A 15,682-nucleotide genomic window follows, 5' to 3' on the forward strand; every position below is an offset into this window, starting at 1 on the left:
ATCATCATTCATACAACCTGGATCATGTAAAGAAGATTTGGTATTGAAATGAAAGTCTGGTAACAGCTATTTTACTAATGAGGTAAATGAAAATCTTTTAACAAACAAATAAGCAAAAACATTAACACAGTGACTCTCAGCTTTCAAAGGTATGGTATAGTTTAATCAAATCAATGTCAATATCTTACGCAACATAACTCTACAGTAACGTTCCATGCAGTAACATGTCTAAACACTAGGAATAAAGAAAGTAAAATGGGTTTGCTATAACAATAAAACAGCAGCCAACACAGTAATAACGAGGAGTGTACATGTGTTGGGAACATTCTAAACCGTCATTATAAAATAGGCTCATTTGGATTTATGATGTTGAAATGTTTACATTTACGGGATCAGGCTTTATGAGCTGCTGTTTTTCACACAGCTACGTGAGTGTGTCAACGGTAGTGGCCCATAGTTATAAAAGTCAAGCTAATAAGGAAATTTGGGAAATAATTTTTGGAAAAAAACACCACTGATGCTGGTCCCAAATAAAGCTGTCAATCACTTAAGGTTCTGGGGATGGATTGGCCTGAAACAAATCCATGTAGATTATGGTTTAATCCAAAATGGCTCCCTATATATTCCTATATGGCTCCTCATTATATATTGTAATACCAAGAGTGTAAAAGGCACTATTTCAAGCCACAAATAGCACACTACATACAGAGTAGGAAGTCATTTTGAATTTAGCCTATAACTTTGGTTGGATTTGACTTGAATGCCTCAGTATATTAATTAACAGAATCAGGGTTTCTCCAGGTCAGGGCTACAGAAAGGGCCTTATAGTGAAATTGTCTTTTTAAACTGTAATTTTCACCAACATGAACCCAAAATATACGGGTCTGAAATGTACATGAGCACCAGATACATTCACTGTAGGTTAGGCTTGGAAATACTTAAATGTGTGTGTTTTAAGACATTTGAAGGGAAAGGTCTGTTCAAGTAACTTAAACCAGATCTCATGTGAACAATATTTTCCTTATCGATGACCCATACACATTTTGAAATAAATGATTAAGTACAAGAAATGTCTTGAACTTATCATTTCAATACAATAATAGCACTTCAAGGCACATTAAATTCACCATGGACAAATAGTGTGTTAAACACAGGAGTGAATTAAAACGGTGTTTTACACAAGAGGTCTTTCTTCAGTAACAGTGAAAGGCCAGAAATGTCTTATGAAATGAAATTATGAATTATGAAATGTCTAACAAAACTTGCCTTCAAACTCATTCCCTCCTGTTCTTTATATTATTTGTCTTACCGATAGTTACAAATTGGCAGACAAGAGATTGCATTTGCTGTTTTGCAAGTAAACATTAATGTGATGCAAACCTGTAATCTACACATCACTGGTATGTCAGGTACCTTTGTGAGCCTTGGGGGCTTGAGTCATCTCTGAAACCACTTTCCACGACGGCAAACTGATGCAAATCCGCTTAATTCCCTTATAACGTAACATATTGCCTGGCCTTAATCCTTATAGTCCTTCATGCTGTGTGTCGGCTCAACCAGCTGATTGTGAACGTGCATCAGCCCTGTAAGAAAAAGGACTTGGAGATGAGGAGAAAAATTCTGGTAACTGTGAGGAATGACAATATTGTAGCCTCGGGCAAATGGAGAGTTACAGATGCTGAATAATCTGCTCCAAGAAAGTCTGAAGAAGAAAAAAAAAAAAAAACATCTATCCCAACATCTAACCTAAAGTACTAAAAAAAAAATCCTAAGAAAAAAGATAAGATCATACAGATATAACCCTCAAGAAAAGCAGCTACCAATAATGAAGTGTTCTGTTGCATTATCTAGATTGTTTTAGCTCAAAGTATGAGGAGGACATGTAGATTTGAGACTACAAATCACTGCTGCAAGTCGCTCTAGATAAGGGCTTTGAATGTAAAAGTCTGCCTTTAAAATGGCGGATAATAAAACGTCATTAACCCACCAAGTAAGAAAACTCAGGAGGTCACTCAGAGGAGAACTCAATATTCATGTGTCTGAATAAAACTGTCTAATTGGTGTAGCATAGCAGAGCTGAGGTATTTCACCTTCTTCCTCATCATTTCTGGTTGCATCCAGTCCAGCTGAACCCCATTATGAAGGCAGTTTCATTTGGGGAATTAGTAACTACAGGGGCAAATACATTTTCACACAGGCCCAGTTGGTATTGGATAACTTTTTTTATTTAAATTAATAACATTATCATTTATAAACTGTATTTTGTGTTTACTCAAGTTGCCTTTGTTTAATCTTTGATTTTGTTTTCATTCCTGAAACATTTTAGTATGAGATATACACACTAAATAAAAGAAGAAATCAGGCAAATATTTTTTCACAGCACATATATAATATACAGTATTGTGCAAAATTTAGGCATCCTATTTTTTTAGTACAAACTTTGTTATAGATTTTTTTATTTTATAACTTCTACATTATCGAGTCAGTACAAAAGAACATTTTAGATTCCCAAACATTAGTTTTCTGGCACAAAATTAAATGTTACAGGGAGTAAAGAAAGCAGGATATTATATAAGAGACCACTTTTCAGACAAAAAAGCACTATGAAGGCTGGTGGGTTTTGCTGCAAAAAAAGAAGCAATTGTGACAGTAAAATTCTCCAGAAGAACTGTGGCTGGTTCTGCAAGATGCTCAATAAAACTTACAGCTTAATTCCATATAAAACTGCACTGATTGTACTGGAGACCACTATTTTTATTGGGAAAAAATTGTCACACCAAATATAGACTTTGTTTCATTTACTGCTCTTTATTGTATTTTTTTTTAAATGTAGAAACATTTAATTTCATTATTTTGAAGACATCTTATATATATATATATATATATATATATATATATATATATAAATATATATATATATATATATATATATATATATATATATATATATATATATATATATATATATATATAAAACACATATACACACATACACACACACACACACACACACACACACACAGAGAGAGAGAGAGAGAGAGAGAGAGAGAGAGAGAAAATAGAATAGCTAGAATAATATCAGATTTATAAGATCTATATCAGTTATTGTCCCTGCTGTGTGATTTGTACCATATACATTGCATTATGTGCTTATATTATGTATTGTATTACTTGTATAGCATTTGGCGAGGAGCTGAGCACATATTTAATTTATTAAGAATGTATGGGTTTTATGGGCTCAGATAAAAATGTTTTAAATAAATGTGAAAAGTTGTATTGGTTTTCAAATTTTCCTTAAGGGGTGTCAATAATTTTATTCCATATTTTCAACAGAAAAAAAAACTATTTAAAAAGACAAAAAGGTAAGGTAGTTTCTTCTATGTTTAATTAAAAATTGTGAATGTGTTTATATTATGTGTAGTTGATACAATCTTCTTTATTCTGTTTTTAATGAAGGAGGAAATAATTCCAAAGGAGTTCACTGTCCATAACCTCAAAAGAATTATGCAAACCTGACTCTGCTCTAATGATTTCTATCTTGCTATCAGGATGGCTGGATGATGGCACACAGAAAAATGCTCACATACCTTTAAAATACTTTACAGTCTTGACCCTGAGCTCGAGTGTGGCGTCTTCGTCGCACACAAAGATGGTATGAGGGTGCTGCTGGAAGGCAGATACAGTCCACATGTGGTTCACCCCTTCTTCTATGGCTTTATATAAGGCAAAGGCTTTGTGTGCTCCTGTGATCAGGATCATAACCTTGAAATACAAGATAATCACAGAATTGATTTTTGTCCAGCATTGGAGCTTTAAGAACAACTCAAGTAATATAGTGTAAAGTCAATGGTTATTGAGATGTCCAAGTGATGTACCAGACACAGAATTAACATAAATACATGCATAGTCATTCATGCACCCTTTCCTGTACAGCATTTCTAAAGCATGCAGTGTATCTGTCACAGAGTCCTACCACATCAGGGCTTGTTTGCAGGATATTTTATATATATATATATATATATATATATATATATATATATATATATATATATATATAAAAATCATCATACATATACTATAATATCAAATACGTTAAATACAGCTATGTAGGTACAGAAACAACAATTGTTAAATGATGAAATGGAGTCTAGTGTGAGAAGCACAAGCAGATTGATTCTCCACTTCCTTTACAACATTGCTTTGTAATGTCTTATGTGTAAGCTTAATTTGGGCGCAATGGACTTTTACCTCTCTAGCATCCATAACTGTGCCCACACCAACAGTGAGAGTCATGCTGGGGACTTTAGACAAGTCATTTCCAAAGAAGCGAGCGTTGGCCACTATAGTGTCCTTAGCCAGTGTCTTCACTCGTGTCCTCGACACCAGACTGGAACCAGGCTCATTAAAGGCAATGTGCCCATCTGGTCCAATTCCTATAATGGAAGAAAAACAGAAATTGAGTGATGGAAATGACAAATTTTAATAAAATGATGCATAACTACATAGCATCAATTAATACAATGTATGATAAAAACTGCTGAATTCTCAAATCTGGTCAGAAGGTGGGCATTCATTTTCTGTAACAGCTGATCTGACAGTAGCACTGGGTGTAATTCAAATCACAGGTTTGTAGTAATGCACTCATTCTAATACATTATCATTTCTGCTATAATGAATGTAATAATAGGAATTAACTTATCTTGTGGACAAACCACAAGATTAAATGGAACTATAAACTATTAACCATAAACTATTCAATAATTACATGCTGTTCTTTAAAAAAAAATTGAGAAGTTGCTGCAGTACAAAAGGAATAAAACATTTCGGTTCATGCTGTTATAGGAAAATAACCAACTTTGTGCTGATCTTCGTGCTAACATTGACTACGTTTACATGGACAGCAGTAATCTAATTATTGACCTTACTCTGAGTAAGATAATAATGTGATTAAGGTGTTTACATGAGTCGCTTTTAGAATACTCCCGTCATGTTCCCATTTTACATGTTATAGAACATAATTAGATTAACAGCCCGCGTCATTACGTCACCGCACCACGCCGTCCCTCCAGAATTTCACGTATCAACATACAGTTCATCTTCGTTATGGTACCGTATACAGTTTTGGGTGTTTTTATTTATTTATTTTTTTTACGAACGGTTTAAGTGCAGTTAATTATTTGTCATGCTATACGTGCTAATAGACAACTGCTTGAAGCCGTGGGCTGCGTCCCAAACCGCGTACTTACCGTCTATATAGTAGCCGAGATACATGTATTTTTCCCCACTACAGGCCTATAGTAGGTAAGTATGCGGTTTGGGACGCAGCCGAACTCTCTTGTTCGCCATAAAATGTTGAGCACTGCCATGTGTGATCGTGTCCTGTCGCAAAACGCGGTGAAAACTCTCACACGACGTTCATAATGTGTTTACATGTCTGTAATACACGTCCATAATGCGACTAAAACAGGAGTACTCCACCTGTCTTAATTCGATTATTGCTTACTTCGAGTATGACCTTAATTAGATTAAGGTAATTAAAAATTGCTGTTTACATGGTAGTTTCTTAATCAAAGTATGGTCTTAATCGGGTTAAGAGTGGATTATTGTTGTCCATGTAAACGCACCGAATAACACCACCTAGTTGTTTGTTATTTTCTTATAACAGCATGGTCTGTTGTGTTTTATTCCTTACTAAACTACATAAGCTATATAAGGTTGCTAAACCTGACCTATACCTATATATATATATATATATATATATATATATATATTAGTTATTATTGATAGGCTTCCTGGGAATGACAGCCATAACCATTTTTTTTATAGACTTCAGCTTAGTTAAAGACTACATACTCCCAGTAAGAATCTGCCATTTAACACACACATACAGTATGTGCCATTTTCCTTTAAAACCTCATTCATAAGCATAAACTCTGATCACACCTCCTACAAACAACTCAATGCCCCCTGCAGCTGTTATCTTCTGTTCGAAGGAATCACACTCAGCCTGCAGGTCAGTCGCATTGCCATCCAGAATGTGGGTATTCTGTGGTTCGATGTCAATATGTTTGAAGAAGTTGTTCCACATGTAGGAATGGTAACTCTCCGGATGGTCCCTAGGCAGACCTAGAAGACACGTATATTAATGAGAAAATTGCATTAGGCATGGTTCTCTTAATGTCATGTTGATCTCTGGGGATTTAAATAACACAATCATTTTCCATAAAATGCTATGCTTGAGTCATTCCGGTATGCTTCACTTTCTTTCATCCTGATATATACTCAGCAAAAAAAGAAAATGTCCCTTTTTCAGGAGAATGCATTTTATAGATACTTTAAATAAGCTTTACAGATCTCTGAAATCCAAATAAGCTTTACAGATCTTTATTGGAAAGGGTTTAAAGAATTTGTTCATGCTTGTTCAATGAACCATAAACAATTATTGCACATGCACCTGTGGAACAGTCCTTAAGACACTAACAGTTTACAGGTGGTAGGCAATTAAGGTCACAGTTACAATAACTTAGGACACTAAAGAGACCTTTCTACTGACTCTGAAAAACACCAGAAGAAAGATGCCTAGGGTTCCTGCTCACCTGCGGTTATATGCAATAGACCTGCTGCAAGGAGGCAGCAGGACTGCAGATGTGGCCAGGGCAATAAACTGCAATGTTTGTAATGTAAGACGCCTAAAACAGTGCTACAGGGAGACAGGAAGGACAGCTGATCGTCCTTGCAGTGGAAAATTACATGTAACCATGTAACATGTAACCAACCCCCCCTTTAATGTTTTGGGTCTGTTTTTCTGCCAGAGGACCTGGACATTTTGTTAGGATACATGGCATCATGGACTCAAATATCAACAGATATTAAATGAAAACCTGACTGCCTCTGCCAGAAAGTTTACAATGGGCCGTGGTTGGATCTTCCAGCAGGACAATGATCCAAAACATACATCAAAATCAACACATATATGGTTTACTAAAAACAAAATCCCCTGACTTGAAACCCATAGAAAACCTGTGGGGTGAATTGAAGAGGAGAGTCCACCAGCGTTTGAAGGATCTGGAAAGATCCTGTATGGAGGAATGGTCTCAGATCCCTTGCCATGTATTCTCCAACCTCATCAGGCATTATAGGAAAAGATCATGGCAAAGGGAGGTAGCACAAAGCATTGACTAAAAGGGTGCCAATAATTGTTGCACACCTTTATTTAACAAGATTTTTTTAATAACCTGTGTTTTGTTCGCAATTGTTTGATATCCATGAGAGCAGAGTATTTTTGTGAATTCTTCAACAAATTTTCACAGCCTTCTTTACTTATATTTACCAATGGTGCCAATAATTGTGGAGGGCACTGTATTTAGAAAACGTACTGTTTTATAATATAGAATTATATGTGCTTCATGCGAACAATTTGTGATGATAAGACTCAATGACTCACCCACATACTCATCCATGTTAAAAGTCTTCACATATTTAAAGGAGAGGTCTCCACTCTTGTAATACTCTATCAGGTTCTTGTAACACCCCAGTGGCGTGCTTCCTGAAACCATACAATTAGAATGAATACTATGAGAACATTTAACCGGTGGAAAAATTCATGTATAAACTTTCAGAAATATCTTGCAAACAGTGATATAGAGCATGTGGACAGTGCTGCATGGGCCGTATATGACCTTCTCTCTTCAGTTATATAAAGGCAAACATGCCTTACTGAAGATAAAGCGTTCTTCCATTTTGCACTCACGTACCTGTGGGCAGACCCAGAGTAAAGTATCTTTGTGCACTGGGCTTGAACTGGATAATACGGTTGCGGATGTATTTGGCAGCCCATTTGCTTGCCTGGTCATAGTCATCAAGAATCACAAGCCTCATGATCACCTTCAAAAAGAGTTAATATCAGATAAGAAATAATGAGTCAATGCCCATTCAGCAGTCAATCAAAAATGATTAAATCATCACTCTTGTTATCTAGAACACATGATACTCAAAATACAAAATGGGCATATATATTTTTATTGGGCATGTAAAATATAGAAAATGTATTTATTATTTAATTTTTTTTTAAAAAAACTCAATTGGTTATGAATGCTATGTATAATACAGTCACAACTAATCTGTTTACTACAGACATTTGAGAATATAAGCATGCATATTGGCAGAGAAATATAGTCCCCTCCAAAAGTATTGGAACCGCAAGGCCAATTCTATTGTTTTCGTTATACATCGAAGACATTTGGGTTTGAGATCAAAAGGTGAATAAGGAGACGACAGATCAGAATTTCAGCTCTTATTCCCTCATATTTACACCTAAATGTGTTAAAATTATCGGAACACGTGACTGAAAGGTGTTTCTTGAATTCAGAAGTCGACTTCTGAATAGAAACGGCTCAGTCTTCCAATTTACAGAGAAATGCATCCAACCAGCAAGCAAGACACTGACCCAAACACACTGCCAACACAACAAAGGACTTCCTCAGGAGGGAAAAGTAGAAGGTTTTAGACTGGCCAAGTCAGTCGATCACCAGACCTTAACCCAATTACGCATGCATTTCACCTCTTGAAGAAGAGACTGAAGGGAGAAAACCTCTGAAACAAACAACAACTGAACGAATCTGTGGTACAAGCCTGGGAAAAAAAGCAACACAAAAGAAAAATGCAACAGCGCGTGGTCTGCCACCTAAGGTGCCATGTTCTAACTTGTTTAACACGACCATATATAAATATCAGGGAATGAAAGCAGCGATTCTGAACTATCATCTCATATTCATCTTCTGATCTCAATCCCAAGTGTATTCACTGTCTAGCAAAAACAAAACAACTGGCCTTGCCGTTCCGATAGTTTTGGAGCAGACTGTATAACCTGTACATTAATATAGCTGGAATCTCATCCAAGTGTGAGATCAGCAATTGCTGTGGAGCCTTTGGATGTATACTTTACTTTTTTTCTCCCTTTCTTTTTTTTTTCTTCAAACATTAAGTCATCATTAAGTGGATCCAGGCTTGTTCAGATGGGGGATTGGGTCATTTCCAAAGGAAAAGTATTTGACTACGTGGACATATTTTCTTCTGTTTCCTGTTAACTGCATGTAACTCAGCAGTTAATGTAGTAACAAGCTCTCTGATGTTTTTGAAGCTGCATTTTGCTAAACATTTTGGCAACAGGCGTCAAATAAGGAAATGCTGTCTCAGTCCTGAGGATCTCTACAGCTGCCAAAACAATGAACAATGCCCCAGTATATACATCTCATCCCACCTTAATGCTCCAAACAGAAGAACATACACGTGTATACATACACTTTTCCCACGAGCTGGAGCTCTATGTAGCAATTTGACAAAAGGAATATATATATATATATATATATATATATATATATATATATATATATATATATATATGAAAAAGACTTGCACACCCAAATGTTTCCCTGAAACCATTACTCCTCTGTGTGAATGAACTAAGCGTATCTTAAGTTTATTTTATCGTCTAGATTAGCTACCGTCGGCGTAATTTCATGCACAACAAATTCCACTTTAAACGTATTACTTTACGAAAACAAATATATATAGATATATATAAATTGGATTTCTTACCGTATAAACTACAATGTCGCGTGTATACCAAGCGGCGTCTGTGTGAATGGAATCAAGTTGTTGGTTGTTGTTTTTTTTTTTTGTAAACACTGGTCATATGATTGCTATCCGGTCATATGTTCTGACGTCACGCAACCGGAACTAGGGTTTGTCTTGCTATGGTGGCCGAGAAGGTTCAATTATCTTGTATACTGCACATATCAGCAGTGCACATTTTGGTGGAAGGTAAATTATAGGCAGTGATTGGACTTTATAACTTCTACGCAAGACGCCACAATGTAGAGACAAACCACAACAAACCGTTAAAATGTGAAATAAAAGCTTTACATTCTCAAAATAAACACACACACACACGTATATATATATATATTCTTAGCTGTGCACATTTATTATGGACGTTTTTTTTTTGTTTTGTTTTGTTTTGTTTTTTTGCCTTGCAGTTCGTCTGTTTAAAAAGAATAATGCCATATGAGATGTCTGATGTTTCTCTGTGGGCTACCCTGCCTGACCTTGCAAAGAGGAGCCTGGGATCAGCCGGGCAGGGGGAGAGAGAACAATGCTGTGTGATAGACAGAAAGGCCAGGGTAAAGCAAAAGGAGCGAGGAGGAGGGGCGTCTGAGCTTCCTCTCCCTGGATTAAAACGCCCATGAGCGGTGTTCTTCGCTGACAGCATCCACATTTCCACACGCACATACCGCATCCCGTCACTTCCACTGTTTGGATTGAGCCCAGATTAGGGACGCTTCCACCTGCGCTCGCGCGCCTCACCCGCTGTCCTTCTGATCCGCGCCCACTGAAAGCCACGAGGTGAGCTTCACGCATCATTTTCTTAATTATTGCATGCTCTTTAATGCTTAATGGGCTGTTTTTAATGGCGAATGGGCCCATGCCTCGCCGTGAACGCTGTCATCAAACTATCCGCTTTGTTTTGGTTATTTGATTTAGCGTGTAGGCTACAGTACAGTACAGTACAGTCCTGCATGCATGCATGCATGTGTGTTCTCTTACATTAGGATCCTGAGACACATCCCAATCAGATTAACGTTACAGGACAAAAGACCACGCTGCTCTTTGTTTTCTTTGTTTACTGCCGAATTATATGATTAATCTCACAAGTTCCAGAAAATTATTTTTGTTTAGTTTTGTGTGTGTGTGTGTGTGTGTGTGTGTGTGTGTGTGAGAGAGAGAGAGAGAGAGAGAGAGAGAGAGAGGAATTAGCCTACTATAGCTGAGATTGTTAATCTGTTCCAAAGAAATTAGGTCAAATTACAGAAGGAAGTTTTAATGTGCCATAATAATAATTCCTCGATCCATTTCTATCACTGACATTCAGACAAAAATAAATAAATAAATAGACTCAGACAAAGTGAGAGATGTGAGGCTCATTGTTTGGCTGAAGCATTTTTTTTGGGGGGGGGGGGTGAAGGAGGGAACGATGGCTGAATGGGACATTCATTGTGCATGGACACACGCATACATACATAAATAAATAAATAAATAAATCTCTGAAGCTGTCTCTGGATCGCTGTGAGAGAACTGAGGTGTTAAGTTGGGGAAACGAGGCCTCAAACCTGCTCTTTTCTCAGTGGGTGAGGTGTGGTTCGGTGCCTGCTGCTTCACTGTGTGTATGTTTGTGTGCGCGCGCAGTTGGTTTGGACGTCGAGTTTGATTCAGCTGACGCACCGCAGTGGACCGTAACGGCGCGCTCACGGTTATTTCTCCGTATTTAGGTGTGTACTGTATATAAAAATTACTCTTTTTTTGCCATTGCTGATGCACACACACGAGCTGTCAGTGAGTCGACGCTGCCGCGTGCAGAATCTGCTGGGTGCCGCGTGCATGTGCTGCGTAATTGTGTGTGTGTGTGTGTGTGTGTGTTGCTCCAGGGTTTGTCATGAGTCAGTGAAGAACGGGAAACATGTGATGTAGGGGTATATAGGGGGATATCCAAGCTATACTGGCAGCTCCTCTGTGCCACTGCATGAATCTCTCTCTCTCTCTCTCTCTCTCTCTCTCTCTAATAATCCAAGACACCAGATGGCAATTTTTACAACATTATTCTGTCCTCGATTCATCAACAAACTCGAGATTGCTGTTTTATTAATACTACCTAAACATATCCTACCCTCCTATCCATTTCCTTATGCAAACATAAACATGCAAATTACCAAAGCAAAAAGTTCCAAAGCCATAATGCTAATGAGTCTTTACTGGTCACATATCCCAGCATGTTAGGAGGTTTGGGTCAGAGCGCAGGGTCAGGCGTGATACGGCACCCCTGGAGTAGAGAGGGTTAAGGGCCTTTCTCAAGGGCCCAACAGTGGCAGCTTGGCAGTGCTGGGGCTTGACCCCCAACCTTCTGATCAGTAACCCAGAGCCATAACCAGCAAGCTACCACTGCCCCCTATAAAACTGTACTGCGTTGGAGCTTGTTAGAACACCTAGCATGTTAGTAAAACCAACAAGTATTAAATCTGTTATATAGACTATGGTTGGGAGTCGCAATAATGATCCACTAGCAATTCATACTGAGCACATCTACCTATGTAGGGCTGGGCGAAATATCGATATCATAATAAATGATTATACAATACATTTTTCGGAGATATTGTTGGTATGTTGATGTGTTTTTTTAAAAAAGGTTTTAATCATTGCAAAAATGGTACTGAATGGATGCCGTTGATTTCACATTATTGTGTTGCTTAAACTTGATCTGTCTGTATAGGCATTAAAGAAAAGTATTGTCAAACTCTGTTTAACATTTTTTTTGTTTACTTTACTACTATTTTGCAGACAATTTGTTAGCTAAATTATAAATTATAATACGGTTCATGTATCATAGAAATGTCTTTGAGTGTCGGGATATGATATTTTAGTCATATCGCCCAGCCCTATACCTATGTCAAAGCAAGAATAAAAAAAAGTCCGTTAATACTATTTCAAATGCAAGATAGAATAAAATCATTAACTGTATGAGGACACAATATGTCAATATGTAATTGCTGCTCTGAAGCTATGATTCTCTCGCTCTCTCGCACACGCACATACACACATATGTGCAGACATATGTGGCTAGACATATGAGACCGTGTGGAGAATTGATTGGCCATCTCTCGATCTCTCCTTGCATACTTAGTCCAAACACAGCTGCCTCCTCATGCACAGCAAGGCTTTCTTCTCAACATACTGTACATCACTACATTCCGACCAAGGCTGTTTAAACATACACTTTCTAATTAATCAGCTAATTAATTGCTTAATATACCCATTATTGCTAGTTAAACCATTAAGAGCCATTTTGTGTTGATGTATTAAAATGTCTAAGGAGGTCAAATGAAAATTGAAACATCAGTTGAAACTTGTTTTCTGTATGCAAACTTTTGTTTTGTTGTGTGATATCTGTGATGAGTGAGTATTTATAGGCTTTCCGCTAGCCCCTTTTCAAAAGCAAAAATAGAAAAGGGAAAAAAAGATTCCCTGCACACGTGGACTACTAATCTCAGGACGGTGGTGAGATTAACCGTCATTCTGGATGGAACTGAATTGAAAGGCGCAGATAAGGTTAGGTTTATTAGGCTAATGGATTGGTCTGTCAGACTGGATGTATGAGAGAGGATGGATTTAGTTCTTACACCATAGGAAAGGCAGAATCGTTAGCCACACCTAGCAGAAAATGTTCTACAGCAGAACCAAAACAAAAAAAAGAGAAATGTTTGGCAAACTATTAATGTTTAAACTTTGTATTAATGGCTGTGTTTTAATTAAGCAGGAAGACTTTAATTTAATTATGGTTTTAGTGAAGGAAGAGTGTGTTGTTTTAATTTGCACTGCTGATTTGACGTCATCAGTGAAGCAAAATCAGCAGATTTATACCTGAAGTATACCTGTCTTTGTATGGTCACGAGGCAGAATTTAATTTTTTGCTTAGAGCACCGCTCATTGTGGTAAAATATTATATATTAATCAGCTGCGACCATGACTAGGGTTAAAGCAACGAATGAATGAATGAAGTGCACCATACTTCATAAAGTACCTTCTACAGTGTGTCCCAAAAGGCTTCATACACAGGGGGTTATGTTTGTGCCACTTCTCGGTTTGGCCGCAACACTTCTAGTCTTTTTGAATTTGTTAATACGTTTGGCAACAGTGTCGTGTGTGTGTGTGTGTGTGTGTGTGTGTGTGTGTGTGTGAGATAGAGATGTGCTTGCTGTGTTTCCTGTTAAAGTCCATCACAACCTTGCGACAGCTTCCTTCTCCAGCCATGAGAATGATTTCAATAGGTTCTTGCTTTGTCAAAGCATTCTTAAAATCTGTCTGGGAAAAAAAAAAAAAATTAATAATAATATAAATTAAGTATAGAACAAAAAAGATGACATTTTGTTCAAAAGTGTTAATTTCCCCTATGTATGGGGACTTTTCAGACACCATGTAGTTTCAATTACATACCCTGTATTCATCTATTTAGATTTGACGTCAGGACAGTGTACTTATTAGGGATGGGCGATATCTATCTTATCGTTTGCGATATACCGGTAGAAATTCTCCCCATGATAAGAATTAGTCTTCCCGCGATAATAACGATAAAACCCAGTTGATGATGTATTTCTGTGAGCGACTGTCTGCGACCCATTCGCAGCTCACGTGCAGAGTGAAAACGAGTATGGCGGAAGGAGGACGTGAAGCTGAGGAGGAGTTTATCACTCAACGAGGAGCTACTGTGCCTCTACAATCTGGAACTGGTTTAGTTACAGAAAATCAGTTTTACTTTTAGATCAATGTTTGTGTTTCTGAGGCTCTCAAGATCACAGCTATCACTTGTAGCCAAAAACAGTGGTGCATGGTACTATATTTATATCGTCACTGATATCGTTATCGCAATAAATAACAGAAAATATTGCGATATAGTTTTAAGTCTATATCGCCCATCCCTAGTACTCATTTGTTCTACCTCTCTCATTGCATGCTAATATGTGACATCAGGCCATGTTCTGTTCCAAGCCTGGTTCAGGTTTGCTTCCGTTGCTTTCTTTGCTCTGATTCTGTGCTATTGAGTGCAGTACCGTCTGGTCCAGCTTGGCCGGATCTGTCACTCCCTGCATACGCATACAGCAATTTGATTTGGATTAAAATGCATTGAACATTGCCCTACTGGTAGAGCTTACAGACCTCTCTCATTTACCTCTCCTTTGGCGCTCTACAGGCGAAAAAAAAAAGAAAAGAGAGACAGGGTGATAAAGAGGGACACAGAGAGAAACATTGAGAATCAAATGAGAGGGCAGTAGGGGGAGGAGTGAGGAAATGTAGCAGCTGTGTGACAGTGGAAAAGGGAATGAATGAGTGTGTGAGTCGAGATTTGTATCTTGCTTCTTGCATGAGCAAGTCAACATGTGACATAAAGTAGGTATTTGGTGAATGCAGTAATGTTTTTTCTTTCAGAAATGGGCGATGTGATAGGAAAATTAGGTCAATGTTTAGTGTTCTGAGAGTAACGTGCATATTGTCTGTACAACATTCAAGTAGCAGCTTCATTGTTACTCGCAGTAACACAGTTTTTTGATGTTCGAGTGTATTTGTCATAGAATAGTTTGACCCCCCCCCCCTGTCTTACTTTGAAAAAAAATACATTTATTTTCTAAAAACTGAATAAAAGTAGTTGTAGTGTTTTGACATAGCTGTATCGCTTTGTTTGTGTCGCAGTCAGAAGTGTTTGAACAACTTTAATGTTTTGTTACAGTTTAATCACTATAATTTCCACTTACCAAACTAGAAGAATCACACTTGAATAAAGAAAGCTAAATTTTTTGCAGAAATTAATAACCGGTAGCTCTCAGACTCAAATGGGACTGAAAATGAGAATTAGTATAGTGCTAGTATTAACTGTAAAACAAGAATATGCACGGCATGGTGTGATACATTGCGTAATTAGTGTGACAAAGATTTTGGTCTTTTCCGATTAAATTCGATCTAGATTGTTCCATTAAAATAACGAATATCTGGCATTTCATTAAATATTTAATAATAAACATTTCAAACATTTCTTGATTCAGTTAGTCTTTTGTTATGTTTTAAAAAACAATTCGAAAAG

The 15,682-nt window shown here is 37.3% G+C and overlaps 1 protein-coding gene across 2 annotated transcripts; it reads right to left on the reverse strand.

Moving 5' to 3' along the window:
• Nucleotides 1-5: 5 nt before the first annotated feature.
• On the reverse strand, nt 6-9,689 carry gnpda2 (glucosamine-6-phosphate deaminase 2). 2 transcript variants are annotated; one of them, XM_053630578.1, is made up of 7 exons: nt 9,598-9,689; nt 7,755-7,884; nt 7,445-7,546; nt 5,944-6,126; nt 4,249-4,433; nt 3,588-3,762; nt 6-1,583 (listed from the first exon to the last, which is right to left on the reverse strand). In XM_053630578.1, the coding sequence occupies exons 2-7, from the start codon at nt 7,876-7,878 to the stop codon at nt 1,519-1,521; spliced, it is 834 nt and encodes a 277-aa protein (XP_053486553.1). In that variant the 5' UTR covers nt 7,879-7,884; nt 9,598-9,689; the 3' UTR covers nt 6-1,518. The 2 variants fall into 2 exon arrangements, with proteins under 2 accessions (XP_053486553.1, XP_053486554.1); XM_053630579.1 differs by lacking the exon at nt 6-1,583 and adding an exon at nt 2,338-2,863.
• Nucleotides 9,690-15,682: the final 5,993 nt, after the last annotated feature.

The sequence above is a fragment of the Ictalurus furcatus genome, chromosome 8 (assembly GCF_023375685.1).
Source record: "Ictalurus furcatus strain D&B chromosome 8, Billie_1.0, whole genome shotgun sequence".
In the NCBI taxonomy this organism is placed as follows: Eukaryota; Metazoa; Chordata; class Actinopteri; order Siluriformes; family Ictaluridae; genus Ictalurus; species Ictalurus furcatus.

Bases quoted from the DNA above. Each gene is read 5' to 3' on its own strand.
- gnpda2 (XM_053630578.1), bottom strand. From the start codon at position 7,878: ATGAGGCTTGTGATTCTTGATGACTATGACCAGGCAAGCAAATGGGCT. The intron at 4,434-5,943 runs GTGTGATCAGAG...CTTCCATTATAG, and splicing joins CATTGAGTTGTTTGTAGGAG to GAATTGGACCAGATGGGCAC. The intron at 1,584-3,587 runs GTATGTGAGCAT...TTTTTCTTACAG, and splicing joins GACTGTAAAGTATTTTAAAG to GGCTGATGCACGTTCACAAT.